At 35.8% G+C, this 16,809-nt stretch overlaps 1 protein-coding gene across 4 annotated transcripts in view; it reads right to left on the bottom strand.

The window, feature by feature from the left end:
* IFT74 (intraflagellar transport 74) overlaps nt 1–16,809 on the bottom strand; it is a 66,770-nt gene that overhangs the window by 12,789 nt on the left and 37,172 nt on the right. For all 4 annotated transcript variants that reach the window (XM_037491812.2, XM_037491813.2, XM_037491811.2 and 1 more), the window contains 4 exons: nt 15,842–15,921; nt 6,258–6,311; nt 4,961–5,058; nt 4,017–4,143 (listed from right to left, as the gene is read on the bottom strand). In XM_037491812.2, coding sequence (XP_037347709.1) covers nt 4,017–4,143; nt 4,961–5,058; nt 6,258–6,311; nt 15,842–15,921 — 359 coding nt within the window. The remainder of the gene's footprint in view (nt 1–4,016; nt 4,144–4,960; nt 5,059–6,257; nt 6,312–15,841; nt 15,922–16,809) is intronic.

Here is a 16,809-nt window from a genome sequence, read left to right as displayed (position 1 = left end):
TAACTATAACTTTAGTTGCAAGATATATTAGGGAAACATATTAGGAGCTATACAAATGCTTCTCCTAGAGAGAAGGAGAAAATTGTTGGTGGGTATAGGGTAAAGTTTATCTTTCTTTAACAGCAGGTCCATATGAAAAGGTACAAGTTTCTCCAAGGGAAGAGACAGGAAGAGGATGCAGACTAGTTCCTTCTGATATGCTATGAAGTTGCAAAGTTTACCAAGCAGTGTGTACATAGTAGCAAAATCTCAGAAGGAACCACTTTGACCTAGGGAAATGCTTTTGAAATATTCTGCCATCAGCGCATTTGTTTATTCCCTAGAGTTTCCTTTCCAAAAATATAAATAAAAACTATTGCTGACAGATTCCTTGCTGTTTTACTAAGCAGTACACCAGTTTCTCAAACTCTTTTATTTTCTTATTGTCTCCCTTAGGAGGCTTTTGTAGACCATTTTTTTTTTTCCCCAATTGCCTCCCTCCCATGAAGTTTTTATATTACAGCTTTAATGTGTGTCTATGTACATTGACCCTTTGGAAGATCATGAATCATAATATCTAAGAATTTTACCCTCCCCAAGAAGTAATTTTACCACCTTAAGAAACAGAGCACACTAAGAAAATCTGATAGCTTCTAATATATAGCCCCAAGGACAATAAAGGGAGGCATTTCACAAAAGGTAAATGTAAAATTCACTCTCTGAATGTTTAAATAAGAATATTATATAAACCTCTTATCATGATTTCTAGATACAAAAAATTTCTTGTGGGGATGTTGTTAGGAAAGAGGAAAAATAATTTATATGCTTGGTTTAAATTAATTCTTAGAAATAATTGAGTAAATGAAATTAATTGTAGGGATCAGACAATTTAAACCTTAATAAGGAAATTTTTCAGTAAGATATAGATCATAGTAATAAACTGAAATTTCAGCTCCACTAAAGCCAGTTTTCATTCTTTATCAACTCTACAACTCTGCGGAAAACATAGTGTTTAAAAGGAAACGTAAACCCAAAGTATAAAAGTCTGAAAGGAATATAAAGTCCTGATTATTGAATTCACTTGCCTTTAAAGAATATGTTTTTTGACATTTATGAAAAGATGCCCTAAAAGAGGCAAAACTTGTTGAATTAATACTGATCTTAGACAAATTAAAAACTTAAACAGGGGGCTCCCTGATGGCACAAGGGGTTAAGATACAGCCTATGAAGCTATACACAGTCACTGCAGCAAGAGTTCGAGCCCCCACCAGGGGGCTACCCACATGGCTCAGCAGACCTCTCCTGACTTGCCCGCTGTTCCCCTCAGCAGTGTCTTTCAGTCAATCTGCCTGTTCTGTTCCCCACTCTGTCTCTGGTGAATCCTCTCACCATCACCCCCACTTCTGGCCTTTACCCTAGTTCTTTTATGCATAAATAAATCAATCTGTAAAAAAAAAAATAAAAAGTTAAACACAAAACAGAAGTTTCCTAGATGGGCTAATTAAAGTTTTTTCGCGCATATATATATATTTTTAAAAAATGTAAAAGTCCCCAGTCTTATATATCTACAAGAATTGAAAATAGGATCTTAAAAAAAGATAATTGTATACTCATATGTACTGCAGCATTATTCACAATAGCTGAAAAGGAAAAACAACCTAAATGTCCACCAACAAATAAATTATCATATGTAAATAAAATGGAATATTATTCAGTATTAACAAAGGAAACCTGGTCCTTTTATGACACAGATGAACTCTGAAAACAATATAAGTGAAATAAACCATTCACAAAAAGACAAATATTACATGATTCCATTTATAAGACATATCTGAAGTACTCAGACTCACAAAAACAGAAAGTAGGATGCAGTTACCAAAGACTTAGTGACATGACATAGGGAGCTGTTGTTCAGTGGGGTATACATTTTAGTTTTGTAAGATGAAAGTTACAGAGATCTGTTGCACAACAACGTGCATTTAATGAACATTACTATACTATACACTAAAAAATAAGATGGTAAATTTTATGTTGTTTTTTAATCACAATTTAAAAATACTCATAATCAGGGTCTCCCTGGTGGTGCAAGGGGTTAAGCACAGCACTACGAAGCTATCCATAGCCACTGCAACGAGTTCGACCCTGGCCAGGAAGGTGACCCACGTGGTACAGCAGACCTCTCCTGTCTCATCTGCTGCTCCCCTCAATAGTGTATTTCAGTGGCCGCCTGTTCTGCTCCCCTGTCTGTCTCTGGTGAATCTTCTCACTCCCCGCACCTCTGGCCTATACCCCAGTTCTTAGATGCATAAATAAAATATAAATCTTAAAAAAAATAAAAATACTCATCATCAAACCAATAATAGGTTTATAAATCAAATTAACAATATATCTCCCTTAGTTGCTTGGCATATAATTCAGGTAGACAGGTAAAACTATGAAAACAAACTTAAAAAATCTGGGCAGACAAATATGCTTAAATACATAGAATGAAAATTATCCACCTATATCATAATTTAAATCCAATTGTATATTAATAGCATACTCTATGAATTTATGAGGTTATAACGCTTACCAAAAACTTCCAGGCAGTTGTTCTAGAATGCAGAGATTCTCTGGATTTTAGCAAATTATATATAATATATAGTGCATATATTGTTTATTACAAATCCCTAGAGCAATGTCTGAAGCAGCACTTCTCATCAGTACATTAATATTTCTACAGAAATCATATGAACAGTCGTACTAAGTGGGATTATTAAAAACTTTAAATAACCTCCTGTCATTTCAGGTCAGACTAGGTTTTACTGCCAAGGGCTTGTTTACATTTCAGGATTCCAGATAAAGTATTGTAGATTCATTATATTATTTCAAGAATCCCGCACCATTTTAAGGTTAGCAAACATTAAATCTTCATTCTCCATGATTTTCTAACTCCCAGAGTAATTCCAAGTAGATAGCTAATTCCTTTTTTATATACTTTCTTTTTTTTTTTTAAGATTTATTTTTTTATTTATACAAGAACTGGGGTACAGGCCAGATGTGCAGGAGGGTGCGAGGATTCACCAGAGACAGAGCGGGGAACAGAACAGGCAGACTGACGAAATACACTGCTGAGGGGCGCGACAGGAGAGGTCTGCCGCGCCACGTGGGATTCTCACCTGTCGGCCGGGACCAAACCATCACTGCAGAGGCTGCAGACAGCTTCACAGCACAGCACTCAACTGCCTGTGCCACCAGGGGAGGCCCTAGATAGCTAATTCTTAACAGCTAATTCAAAGTCACCACACATCAGCATAAAGAACACCCATAATTAGAATCCATCAGCACAAAAATCAAAGGTTCCATAGAAAATTTTACATGACTTTATCCTAGGTTGCTGAAGTTTGATTTTGTATGTTTGCTTCTAATCTTTATGTGCACTACCAAATGGCAACCATTAGTGACCTACGACTTTAGAACACTTGAATGTGTCTAGTCCAAATTGAGAATGGTTGTAAGCGTAAAATATGTCACTAATTATTTTATTTTAATTATATCTTGAGATATTATTTTCGATATTATTATTTCGGGCCAAACAATATATTGAATTTCAACTGTTTTTTTTTTTTTTGTCTTTTTTTAAAACATGTCTCTTAGAAAATTATGTGGCTGGCATTATCTTTCCATTGGGCAGTTCTGCTCTAATAACATACTAGTCATCATGCCTGAGACTAATTATGAATAGCGCTACCTTCTCTGAGGCATCTCTCCTAATTTCCCAAGATTAGGGTAGATATGAGCCCTCCATAATTTCAATTACCCTTTATGCTTTTATTACAGCACTTCCATTGTATTTTACTTGTTTATCATTCCACCAGGCTGAAAGTTCCTTGAGAAAAAAAGCTGAATGTAGTTTTTAAGTCTCTGTTTACTGAAGCTATAGCACAGGCATGGAACAAGCAATAGAAAAAGCACACAGAATTATTTCAATCAATCTTAAAAATTCTAATTTAGAATAGGAAAAAAAAAGGCTATTGAAACCTCAGTTGTTTCCTCACCAGATGTCAAATTCCTAGCTGTACTTTGTGATTTCTGCATTTCAGTAGATTTAAAGTTGAGGTCATCCTGCATCATTTTCAGCTCCTGATTGGTGATAGAGGATATCTGTTTCATGCGATTTAAATTCTGTATTTGTATAAAATAAAAATGGAAAAAAATTCCATGAATTTGACTCTCCAATAAAACTTTTGTAATACACTGTTAAAGGATGGGAAGCTTTGAATAGGTATTCTTATTTTGAAATATGTCATTCATTGTAGGATACAGTGAGATTCAAAGTTAGGTTTTCTCAAAAGGAGAGGTTAAATTAAAATTCAGAACTTTTTTTTTAATTTGCTTTTATTTCACCATAGAAAAAAATCAACTACATTATTTTTAGTAATGACTGGAGTCTTAAAACTCGTTGAGTATTGAAAGGATATCTAGTTTTTTTGTTTTTTTTTTTTACATACAGTACACCAAATATTAGTAGCTCAAAAAATAATATTTGGTGAATCAAGACACTTATTAGTTATTTATCCTCTACTCTTACAGATTCTTACAAGAATCTCCTTCATGTACAAATTACAGGGTGAAAGTATGTTAACATTTTTCTAATATAACATATGTATTTTGAAGTTATCTGTGCAGATGTTACTACTATCAGTTTAGTTTAATAATGGAATAAAATTTTAATTGAAAAAACTGTGAAAAAATTCCTCATTTAGTGCTGAATATTGTTATTCTATTGCTCATCCTTTTCCTAATTGTCCTAATTAGCTGAATTTTGCTGAAAGATAAAAATAAATAGCTTAAACAAAATAAGGAAAGGAATTTAAAGGAAAAACATTAAATGAGCAGACACAATAGGGAATCATATTTTCAAAGTTTTGTTTATAAAGGTAATCACAGTAAAAATAATAAGAAACCCACCCCCTTCCCAGGACAGACACATGGTTCTTACTCGACTACAATGCTCCAAAAGTGAAACAATGCTGGCTTCTATCTGTGCCTTCCTTTCCAGTTCCTGATTCTTAGTTTCCTCAAAAGTCTCAATAAAAGCTGCAAATTGAAAAATATAATGAGAGACTATTGTTGATAAAGTTAATACCACACAAACTCTGATTCTTAGGGTTTAAAGATACTTTTTAGAAAATTAAAGTGAAATTTAAACTACCACTGCTTTTTATTAATATGAGAGAATTATTCAATAAATACATTTCCATTCTTTGAAATTTTGCAGCCTATAATGACCTAAACATAAGTAAACTTAAATTTTGTAAGTATGGGCTCAGAAGTAACAGTTGTTAAAATGGAAATTAAAAAAATAAGAATGTATTTTACACAGTACCTCCTTGATATATCTATAAATATTAGTATCTATAATTAGCCAAGCTTCTGTAAATATTACTAAGTAGCTATTTTATCTAAAAATGAGTATTTTACTTATAATACTTCTTCAGTCTCAACTAAATTAGTTTATTTATTCATATTATAAAAAGATATTCGAAGAAGTCATTCTTTTTCTTGTTCAATATAGAACTCAGCACATACATTGCTCTTATTTACATTCTTAAAAGTATTTCCATGGATTTTCCAAAAATAAAAACTCACAGTTAAGTATAATTAAACCATTAGCGTGGAACAATTAACTGATAACCTTTAGTACTTGTTTCTATGGAGGATAACAATTAACACCAGACCTAAGAAACTTCAGATTCTAATGAAATGACATTTAAGAAGGAAACCAGTAGTAGATAATATTTGTCAATTTTGAAAGATTTCTAAATGTACAACATATGAAGTAAAGATCTATCTACAAAATCAAGTTAAGATTTTTTTAAAAAGTGATTGTGAAGCTGCAACCTTCGGAAGCTACTAAAGTACAGTTAGTGATAGAACCAAGTAACAGGATGGGATATAGTAGTAAGTACTATGAAAAGCTAAAAAGGGGGGGAAGATACTTAAGGTGAACACAGTGAAGCATCTCAATGAGAACATTCAATCAATAACTGTTGTACAGACATTCTACTCAGACTATGAACATAAATACAAACATACAAACACTAATATGCACATACACATATACAAGACATTTTTACAGTTCTCTACACATCCCTAAACTATGATGGCTACTCAGTAATTCTTCAAGGCAAATGCTTTGAATGTCCACACTTAGCATTTATTGTTAGCCATACACCTTCCCTACATGAGATCTCTGATTTGGTATAAATGAACAGTTTATATCTATGATTACTTACTGTCCATGTTTTCCTCCCTTTTTTTCAGCTCCTTATACTTTTGATTCATTTCACCTGTAAGAGACACAAAGCATAACATTAATTTTAATAACACCAGAAATAATGCTCTAAATTAGAAATATCTCTTTGCAACTATGTATAGTGATGGACATTATAACCAGACTTATTGTGGTGATCATTTTACTTGTATACAAATATTGAGTCATTGTGTTGTATACCTGAAACTATAACAATGTCAACTTATAGCTAAATAAAAGAAAATAATAAATTAGGAATATTTCTTAGGTTCTTACATGCCATTAATCATTGAATATTCAATTATTTTAAATTAGGTAAAATTCTTGTAGTTATTGAGTCTTTTGAAAGTTCTATATATAGATATATGTACATATAGGTATATATGTGTGTATATATGTGTGCATATATATACATATATGTGTGTGTATATGTGTGTGTGTATGTGTATTTATATTTGACTATTTGGGGGGAAATTTCCTTATTGGAAAGAGGACTTAACACTTTCCAATGATTCCCTATTCAGTTCCACATAGTTAAGCTACATATGAATACTACTGGCAACGACCAACATAAGTTTCCATCAATGTTCATTCTATTCTTGAAAAGCTCAAAACAGCAATCAAGATAGTAGGGTTACTTCCTTCACAGAGTTTAAAACCTAAGGATTTAAAAAATACTTAAAATTAATGTACTAAGTGTAGTGCACGTGAGCTTTCAGGGGAAAAGGTGAGCCGATCTGACAAAAATAGTGGCTATTGTCCCTCACAGTCCCCACCCTAAAATTTTCTTTCGAGGCTGAGGGCTGCCCACTTCCAGTCAGTTCTATATGCTATGCCATACAGCCAGATAACTTTGATTCTACTCTCTTCAGTCCCTGTCTGCCCTGGTGTTGTTGCTGCTATTACAGTTGAGTCCATCTTCCAGAGCCACCAGTCAGGCATGACAAGTAATCAGAAATTGTAAAATGGATTGGCGACCAAGAGGGTGAGAGAGGAGGTTCCATACTTTACTCCTGAGACCATCATCTAACAGGTTACCACAGGGACAGTACACCCCGCGGGGCCTGTGGCTCGGGTGAAAGAGGAATATCCCATGGATTTCAGAGACCAACAGACTGCGAAATAAAAGAGTCACATTTCATTGTACATGAGGTTGCAGTCTGAGGAGGGGATGGGTATATAGACAGTAAGGCTCTTGGCTCAGGCAGGGGCCCCAGGGAGGGGAGAGCTGAATGGTGCAGAGGCACAGACCAGACTAAGTGAAACACCTGCTAAAAACTAGTGAAACTACTAAAAACAACAAAGACAGTACAGAGAACTGCCCTTCTCCCTTTCCTCACCCCTCAGGACTCAAATTGATCTCTGATGGGCATACAGTGTACAAATTGTACACTCACAGGTACATCTGGAACTTCAGAGAGAAAAGACATTCACAGAGAAAGAAACCTCTACCCCAGCACATTTGCATTCAGAGTTGAATCCCTGGAGGTTCCTCCCTACATGCTGGCTCAGCAACTGCAAAATTAGGTCTCAGTATCTACAGAAGTCAGCAAAGGTCAAAACACTAAAAGCAAATAAAATGACAGCACCATCTGCTGGAAAAGCAAAAGTAGCTCAACTCTAATTTATTGCTATAGATGTTTTTAAAAAAAAACAAACATAAATGTTAAAATACCTTTCCAGCAAAATGGGAAGACAAAAAATAAGATAAAACATGGAAACCTGAGTCCTCAAAGTAATATAATATCATAAGAGAATAATTCCCTAGAATCCAACTATAAAAACAAGGAATATTAACTTCAAAATTGCTCTAGGGGCCTCCCTGGTGGCGCAGGGGTTAAAGACAGCACTATCAAGCTATCGCCAGCCACTGCAGCATGAGTTCGATCCCTGGCCAGCCAAGGAGCAACACACATGGCTCAGCAGACCTCTCCTGACTCGCCTGGTGCTCCCCTCAGCAGTGTATTTCAGCAGATCTACCTGTTCTGCTCCACACTCTCTTTGGTGGATCCTCTCACCCCTCACACCTCTGGCTTACATCCCAGTTCTTGCATGCATAAATAAATAAATCTTTAAAAAAACAAAACCAAAATTGCTCTAAAAAAGAAAATAAAAATGATAGAAGAAAAAACAGAAAGGCAAATTACAGTGATAAAAGAAAACCTAACCAAAGAGATACAATAAAATTCAGAAAAGCAAATGAATGACCTAAAGAATAAAATTAATGAACAGAAATAGAAACTGAGCCTTTAATAATAACAGATTCTGAATGTAAAAGAAAAAACTCAATAGATGAAATAAAAATAATTCTAGAGAAAGCTATGGAAACAGAATAGATCAAATGGAGGATCGAATTAGTGTCCATGGTAATGCACAAAACAACCAGGTAGAAGAGACAAAGTAAAAAGAAAAAAAAGGATAAAATAAGAAATATTTCAAGAACTATCAGAACTACATAGAAGGGGAAGATACCGTGTATCTGGCCAGTACCCCGTTTCTTGTATAAATAAATAAATCTTTAAAAAAAAAAAAGAAAGAAGGGGAAGATAGAAAACAGAAAGCTTATTCAAAAAAATAGAGGAAAATGTACCAAACCTAGGGAAGGAACTATATATTCAAGTCCATGAAGCTAACATCTAAATGCAATGAGACCTACCCCAAGATATATTATTTTAAAGAAGGAATATTTAAGCTTAATTATAGGGAAAAAATGAAAAGCAAGTCCAGGTCAAAATTCAGAAAAAACATGTTCAAAATCAAAGCATTACAAACACAAATATTTGAAGTGAGAATGACTATCTCACAAGGAAATGAACAAGTGGTATTGTTGAGGTCGGGAATATGAGGTGAAAAAGAGGCATAAAGATAAAACAGGTTATAAAGGACCTTATAAGACACGTTACAAAAAATTTGGAGTTTTTCCTAAGGGTAATGGTAAAAATACTAAAGAATTTTAAAAAGGGGAATAAAACAATCCATTTGCAACTTTTGAAAGACATTTCTAATCCAGAGAAGAAAAACAAAAGACTAGAAACTGTCACAGAAATCTGGGTGAAAGATGAAGGAAGGATGCCTGCAGCACAGTGGTGGCAATTAGGAAGAAAGACAGTTTTTGTTTGAGACATTTGAGGATCAGAGTGAATGAACAGGAGCAGGTTGAAGAAGTTTTTTACAGGACTCCTAGACATGTTACACTTAATAATATGTGAAAAATTGGGGCCTCCCTGGTGGTGCAAGGGGTTAAGCATCAGCACTATGAAGCTATGCGCAGCTACTGCAACACAAGTTTGATCCCCGGCCAGGGAGGTGACCCACATGGCACAAGACCTCTCCTGTCTTGCCTCCTGCTCCCCTCAGCAGTGCATTTCAGTCAATCTGCCTGTTCTGCTCCCCACTCTGTCTCTGGTGAATCCTCTCACCCTCCCATGCCTCTGACCTGTACCCTCGCTCGTGTATGCATAAATAAATAAATCTTAAAAAAAAAATAAAAAGGGGCCTCCCCGGTGGCGCAGCGGTTGAGCGCTGGGTTGCGAAGCTGCCGGCGACCTCTGCAGCGCAGCGGTTCGATCCCCAGCTGCTCCCCGGCCACCGGAGGAGGGTCCCACATGGCGCGCAGACCTCTCCTGCCGCCCGCTGCTCCCCTCAGCAGTGTACTTCGGTCCTTCTGCCTGCTCTGCTCCCCGCTCTGGCTCTGGTGAATTCTCTCGCCCTCCCGCGCTTCTGACTGTACCCAGTGCACGTATAAACAAAACAAACAAACAAATAAATAAATAAATAAATAAATAAATAAATAAATAAATAAAAAAATAAAAAAAAATAAAAAGAAGAGGCATGAATAGCTACTACACCTGCATACTGGGAACCTCCTCCCTTCAGGATGTTTCTCTGGCTTATCTTGTTCTCAGATTACTCCTCTTTTGTCTTCTCGTCATAGCTTTCTCTCCTTTTAAATTCTGGGTTTTGTTCTTAGTTGACTTCTAATGCTACATTATGTCCAAGGAAATCCCATCCATACCTGTGGTTTAGGAACAATCCAATTTGACCTATCCCCTAATTTTCAGATTGTTTTATTCGGTTGTTCACTAGATCTATTTCTGTGACTATCTTTCAGGATATCTTAATACTCAGTATATCCATAATTAAATTCATCAGTCTTCCCCCTCAAAGTCTGCATTCCATTATGTTTCCTACTATGTTTCGTAGTCCTTCACACACACCATTTAAGTTAGAAACCTGTGAGACTCCTCCCTTCTGCTCCCCTTAAGTCCATATTCCTCGCTGCCAAATATGGAGGACATATTTCGTCAATGGCTCCAGCTGCACAGCTGAATTAGATAGAAAAGAGCTCCCACTATTTCAGCAAATTCCCAAGTTTCATAAAAACTCCTCCCGTATCACTCATGTTAAGGAGAGAGGTCAGAGCATAAGAGAACTCCTCTATTTTATGACTTCTCAGTTAGAGGATTATATCTGAGCTCCCCATGAAAGGCACTGTACACATGGAGGTCATTCTAAATAGGGTAAAATACAGGGGTTACCAAATCTATCCTTAGATTTATTGTCATAGGAGAGGACAAGCTCATAGACAGGAGGAGTTAACAAGTCTGTCACATTCAGGATGCAAAGCAGGCAAGCAAAAGGGTTTAATGTAGGAAGATCAAGAAGGGAAAGACCAAAGAAGAGGCGGAGGGCATGCTGATAAGAGGGTGATGTGGAGCTAGCCTCAAATTGTGAGAATTTAATGTGGTAAGTTCTTTATAATTTTTGAATTCCAAATTTACTGAGTGTCTGTCATATCCTAGATATTATAATAGGCACTAGTGATGTCAAAATGAACAAGACAGTTACCCTCTATCCTAGAAGGGTTTACAATCTATTAAATGTACACAAAAATTATAACAGAACAGAAATGATGTAACTGAGGTGTATATATAGATAGGTGGGTATATATACATTTTATTTAATATATACTTAATAAATATATTAAGTATGCTGATAACTAGATGGGTAAAAAGGATTCAGGAGATTTTTACACAGAAAGTACATATTGGCAAGCTACTTCAGCAAGTGGTGTAGGTCATATAGAGAAGGTATTTTCCCTCAAGAAATTTACAGTCTACTAAGTACTCAAAAATATGCACTATAAATTCAAGTCTTTTTTTTTAAACTCACAGAAGGGAAAGAAGAAATGGATATAAACTCTTAGAAAAGACCTGGGACATTTTAAAAGGGATACTGCAGCTTTTTGATGCTCTCTGCGATGGCCAGTCATTGGAGTAAGGCAGATATGCTCGTCTTGTGTTACTAAGGACTAAGTACCACCTTAACCACCTCTTCCTCATGCCAGGAAGTTTGTCTCTTTTACTTCACTGGTGTCAAATGATGTTCTCTGACTCAGAGGTTTCCTTGTGATTACCTTGCCATTTATACTCTGAGAAATTGTTCCTGAAATCATGGTCAGAAAACTGTTTTGCAAAGATAAAAACCTGTTTCACAAGGAATGGTCTAAGTCTACTCATTGTCCCCCTCTTTGTATTTATCTCCCACCCCTCCTTTTTTCACAACCTTTTACCTAACTTGTTTTTGCAAAGTCAGTAGAGCCTGGTCAGCAGAAAATGGTAAAAACAGGTTCTAGAACGTTACCCAGCAGCTCTGTTCCGGGGCATACATGTGACCCCCTAGAAGAAAGAATGCCAAATCTGCTGTGAAGCATAAGCTAAGAGCCTTCCTCCTGGATTAACATGTTGCTCAAGAAGAGCCATGAGGGGCCTCCCTGGTGGCGCAAGGGTTAAGACGCAACCTATGAAACTATCTGCACCCACTGCAGCATGAGTTCGATTCCCGACCAGGGAGCTACCCACATGGCGCAACAGACCTCTCCTGACTCGCCCGTTGCTCCCTTCAGCAGTGCGTTTCTGTCGATCTGCCTGTTCTGTTCCCTACTCTGTCTCTGGTGAATCTTCGCACCCTCCCATGCCTCTGGCCTGTACCCCAGCTCTTGTATGCATAAACAAATAAATCTTTTTTTTTTTTTTAAGTAGAGGCATGAATAGCCACTACACCTGCATACTGGAACCCCCTCCCTTCTTCCTAACCTATCCAGGTGTCTGTGCCCTCCACTCACCTTTTAAAGGTGAGAGTGAAAATCCTATAAGGGGCAGGGACACAGATTTGAATCAGTTCCCACTTCCATATGTGACTGGTCAAGTAATAATATAAAGCTTTTCCCTGCTGTAAAAACCATTGTCACAGGTTCAGCTGTCTCGGCACAACAGGCCAAGGACCCATGTTGATTCCAGTTACATTTTGACTCTGGAGAAGGTCTGATTATCACTTTCCAGAACAGGTAACTACCCCACTCTTTTCTCCTTATCAATATACAAGGCATATGTGTCAATGATTTCCCTGGCCTAATGGCCTCCAGCTCAGCAGGTCTACTGACTTATATTGGATGTTTCAGACAGCAGAAAGCAAATCGGTTGGAGGTGGGGCAAGAATAAATCTCAAAAGACTTCTGCACAGACAGACTCTGCTTTCTGCACTAGAAGCCCTTCTGAGGCAAGCTAAGTCTCCTTTGTACCTCTGAGTATTTCTTAGGTGATAAGGTTTCTGTTTCGTCACCTTTCTCTTCATTACACTTTTTGTGAGTGCCGGTTCTTGTCTCTTCTAATGTATGATGCCTACAAACTCAGGGTTCCATTTTCCAGAACAGGCTTCCATAGACTATACATCATCTCTTTGTTAATGTAATCTAGGATTACAGCTGTTGGGGGGAGGTTATTTTTCATTTAACTAATTCAAACTAGATTATCTACATCCCTGCTATTATTTTCACGTATTTCACTAAGCCAGGACACTTTCTTCTCCCCTTTTCAATTTTAATTAGTTTTGTACAGCTATTAAATTCCATTTTTTACAGTCAGTCTCTTATTTTTCACGTATCATTACAGCAGTAAATAAAATCGAGAATATTAAATATATACTACTAAACTGGTATATTGAAATGAGTACAGATAAGTTTAATGTTTTAAACTACATTTTGACTTTAGGCTTCACCCAACTTACTAATCATATATTCTCTGAAAATGTTTTAAATTTTGGCAGGAAAGTTTCTTTGTAGACATGCAGACAAGATTAGATAACTCTCTTTTTTTTTTTTTTTGTGGGACCCTCGCCAGTGGCTGGGGATCGAACTGGCGCTGCAGCACTGGGCAGCTGCACAACCCAGTGCTCAACCGCTGAGCCACCAGGGGAGGCCCAAGATTTGATAACTCTTATCTCCAGCCATTGGTGGTACTTAAAAATATACATCAATATGTATATATATGTGTATATATATATATATACACACACATACATGTATACTCACATATATATGTACACATACACACACAACAAAAAACCTCTAAATTGGTAAAAGTTAAATTATTGCTAAAAGCTCCATCATTTCTAAAGATGAGGATGACTATGTAGAAGTTTATTTCAACAGAACAATGTTGATAAATTCTGATGGTATAATTAGTAGTCTTTGGCATGTAGTAAAAAACAACAGAAGTTCTTCATTATTTCCCAAAGTGGTGATGATCAGACTTTAGCATGCATCAAAATCATCAAGAAGGTTTGCTTAAACACAAAATGCTGAGCTCTATCCCCAGGGTTTTATATTCAGTAAGTCTGGAGTGAAGTCCAAGAATTCTTGTTCCTAACAAGCTGCAGATGTTTCTGATGAGCCTGATCTAAAGATGATACCACCATTCTAATGAAAGACACAAAGTGTAACTTAACCAATCTTCCAACTGAACAATAAGCTATGACTCATTCTTCATTGCGTGTATACTGAGAAACTAGAATGCAATATACAGATATCATTTGAAATCTCAGATACCAATTTGAAATTGAATAGATTATTTTGTATATCCTGGGGAAAATATTTTCAAAAAGGTGTTTCAGGGAATCTCCAGAAAAGTTAAGTTTCAGTTTATAAATGAATAGCATCAATAAAAATTGCCAACAACTTACACTTATGAGCACCTTGACACTGTGTGCAACTCTTGGTCACATACATACACATTACATTCATCTAACTCTCAGAATAACCCTAACAAGTAGGTAGATACTGTTATTATTTCCATTTTAAAGGTGAGAAAACTGGTACATAAAGGTCAAGTAAGCCATATCCATGATCATCCAGTAAAATGTCACGTTTCAGATGTGAATCTAGGTATTCTGCTTTCAGAAACTGCTCTAAAACAAAACTCTTCTTTTTTTTAAATTCTGTTTTACCTTACACAGCCAGAATAAAAATGCCTAACTTAGGCATTGGAACCCTGAATATGAAGTATCTTACAAACCAATTAAGGTAAAATGTTGTTTCATATTTTTAATCTTTTGGAAAAAGCAAATGGATTATAAAATAAACTGTGGGGAGTTAATTCACAGTTTAAAAGTTATCAAATAATCCTACAGAATTTTATGTATGCTGCTATTATGATACATACTTATAACACTAGGAGTTAAATATTAAATTTGTGATATGATGTTTTACAATCTATTAAACCTTTGGGAAAAAACCATATTCTAAAAATAAAGGAATAATTTTTAGTGCATTATAACACTCAAAAATGTCTCTTGGAGAGGTAACAGTACTTTGTCAAGTGTAGTTTATGAGGATGACTAGAAAATTAGCGCCATCTTGTGGATCATGCTAGTAGTACAAATTCAGGCCTTAGAGGCTAGAAAACTGTCAGAAAAGTATATTCTGACTGGAAAAACTAAGAAATTTATATTAATTAGCATTAGTGAGGAATAACTTTCACATATCTCTTCTCTTGTATAAATTTTAAAAAATTTAAAAAAATACTGTGGTATTTCCAGACAAAGGACTATTTCTCAGTGAGAAAGAAAAGTATCATCAAGCCATGAAAAGACATGGAAGAAGCTTGAATGTATGCTACTCAGTGAAAGAAATCAATCTGAAAAGGATAAATACTATATGATTTCAACTATATGACAATATGGTAAGGGCAAAAACTATAGAGAACAGTAAAAAGTTCAGTGATTGCCAGGGGTTAGAGGCAAGGAAGGAATGAATAGGCAGAGCACAGAGGAATTTTAGGTCAGAGAATCTGCCGTGTATGTTAGTGTAATGACAAATACATGCCATCACACATGTGTCCAAATCCACAGAATGCACAGCATCAACAGTGAACCCTACTGTAAACTCTGGACTTAAATGATGATGTGTCCAGTGCAGGTTTATCACTAGTGTAACACATGCACCACGCTGGTGGGAGATGCTGATAATGGGGGAGGCTGTGAATGTGCAGAGGCAGAAGGCATATGGGAAATTGTTGGACTTTTCCCTCAATTTTGCTATAAAACCTAAAGCTACTCTTAAAAAATAAAGTCTTAAAAAAGTTATTTCAAGCTTATACTGCTATTATAAAATATATATCATCATAAAGAATTCATAAATCCCTGGTAAATAGTCCCCAAGGCTCTAGTTAGTACTGTACCAATAATGATATAGATCTATTAATCTACATTATAAAAATACAAAAAAATTACCTTGGTGTTCTTCTAAATCCATGTCAAGTTGTCTAATTTCTTCATTAAACTGATTAATTTTTTCCTTTATATCTGTCAATCTGTTGAAATATTATTTAATGAATTCATGACTGATAATTTAGACATTCAGTAAAAATATTTAGATAATTTTAGGAAATATTAAATCTTTTCTAAGTTGCATAAAAATATCTAGAAGTAATATGATCTATTCTGAGGCTAGTAATACAAATTTATATGAAAAAGTTTTCTAAATACTTTTTATGATTCATATTATGCATACAGTAAATTCTAAGAATGTTAAGTTGTCTACTTTTTCAGCAGGCCATTCCCCAGACATTAAGCCGGACTTGTGATGTTAAGTGAAAATTTTTAGCAGCCGATTTTTTGTAGGTTTATATAAACTGAACTAAACTGGCAAATTAGTCTCAAAAATCAGAAAATTTACCATAAAGAAGATTATATCAGTTAAAACTGTAACAAAAGTAGTTATAACAAAGCAATCATAATCAAGACATTGTGATATTGCAATAAGGACAGGCTTATATAGCCATGGAATAGAACTATGAGTCCAGAAATAAGACCATGTCTCTGTATACAACTGATTTTTCACAAAGTTGACAAACAATTAAATGAGGAAAGAATATTAAATAATGTTTGTTGAAAGACTATTTCAATAAATGGTGCTGGGCCTCCCCTGGTGGCACAACAGTTGAGCGCTGGGCTGTGAAGCTGCCCGCAGCCTCTGCAGTGCTGGTTTGATCCCCGGCAGCCAGCGAGGGTCCCACATGGCGCTCAGACCTCTCCTGCCATCCCCGCTGCTCCCCTCAGCAGTGTATTTCGCCGGTCTGCCTGTTTTGTTCCCTGCTCTGGCTCTGGTGAATTCTCTCACCCTCCGTGCTTCTGACTGTACCCAATGCTTGTATAAATAAATAAATCTTTTATAAAAAAAAAAAACAACAAAACAACAA

This window comes from Talpa occidentalis, unplaced genomic scaffold (assembly GCF_014898055.3).
Source record: "Talpa occidentalis isolate TD23 unplaced genomic scaffold, MPIMG_talOcc4v2.1 talOcc4.7, whole genome shotgun sequence".
Lineage (NCBI taxonomy): Eukaryota > Metazoa > Chordata > Mammalia > Eulipotyphla > Talpidae > Talpa > Talpa occidentalis.
The sequence above is the reverse complement of the archived record's forward strand: the minus strand, read 5'-3'. Positions and strand labels throughout refer to the sequence as shown.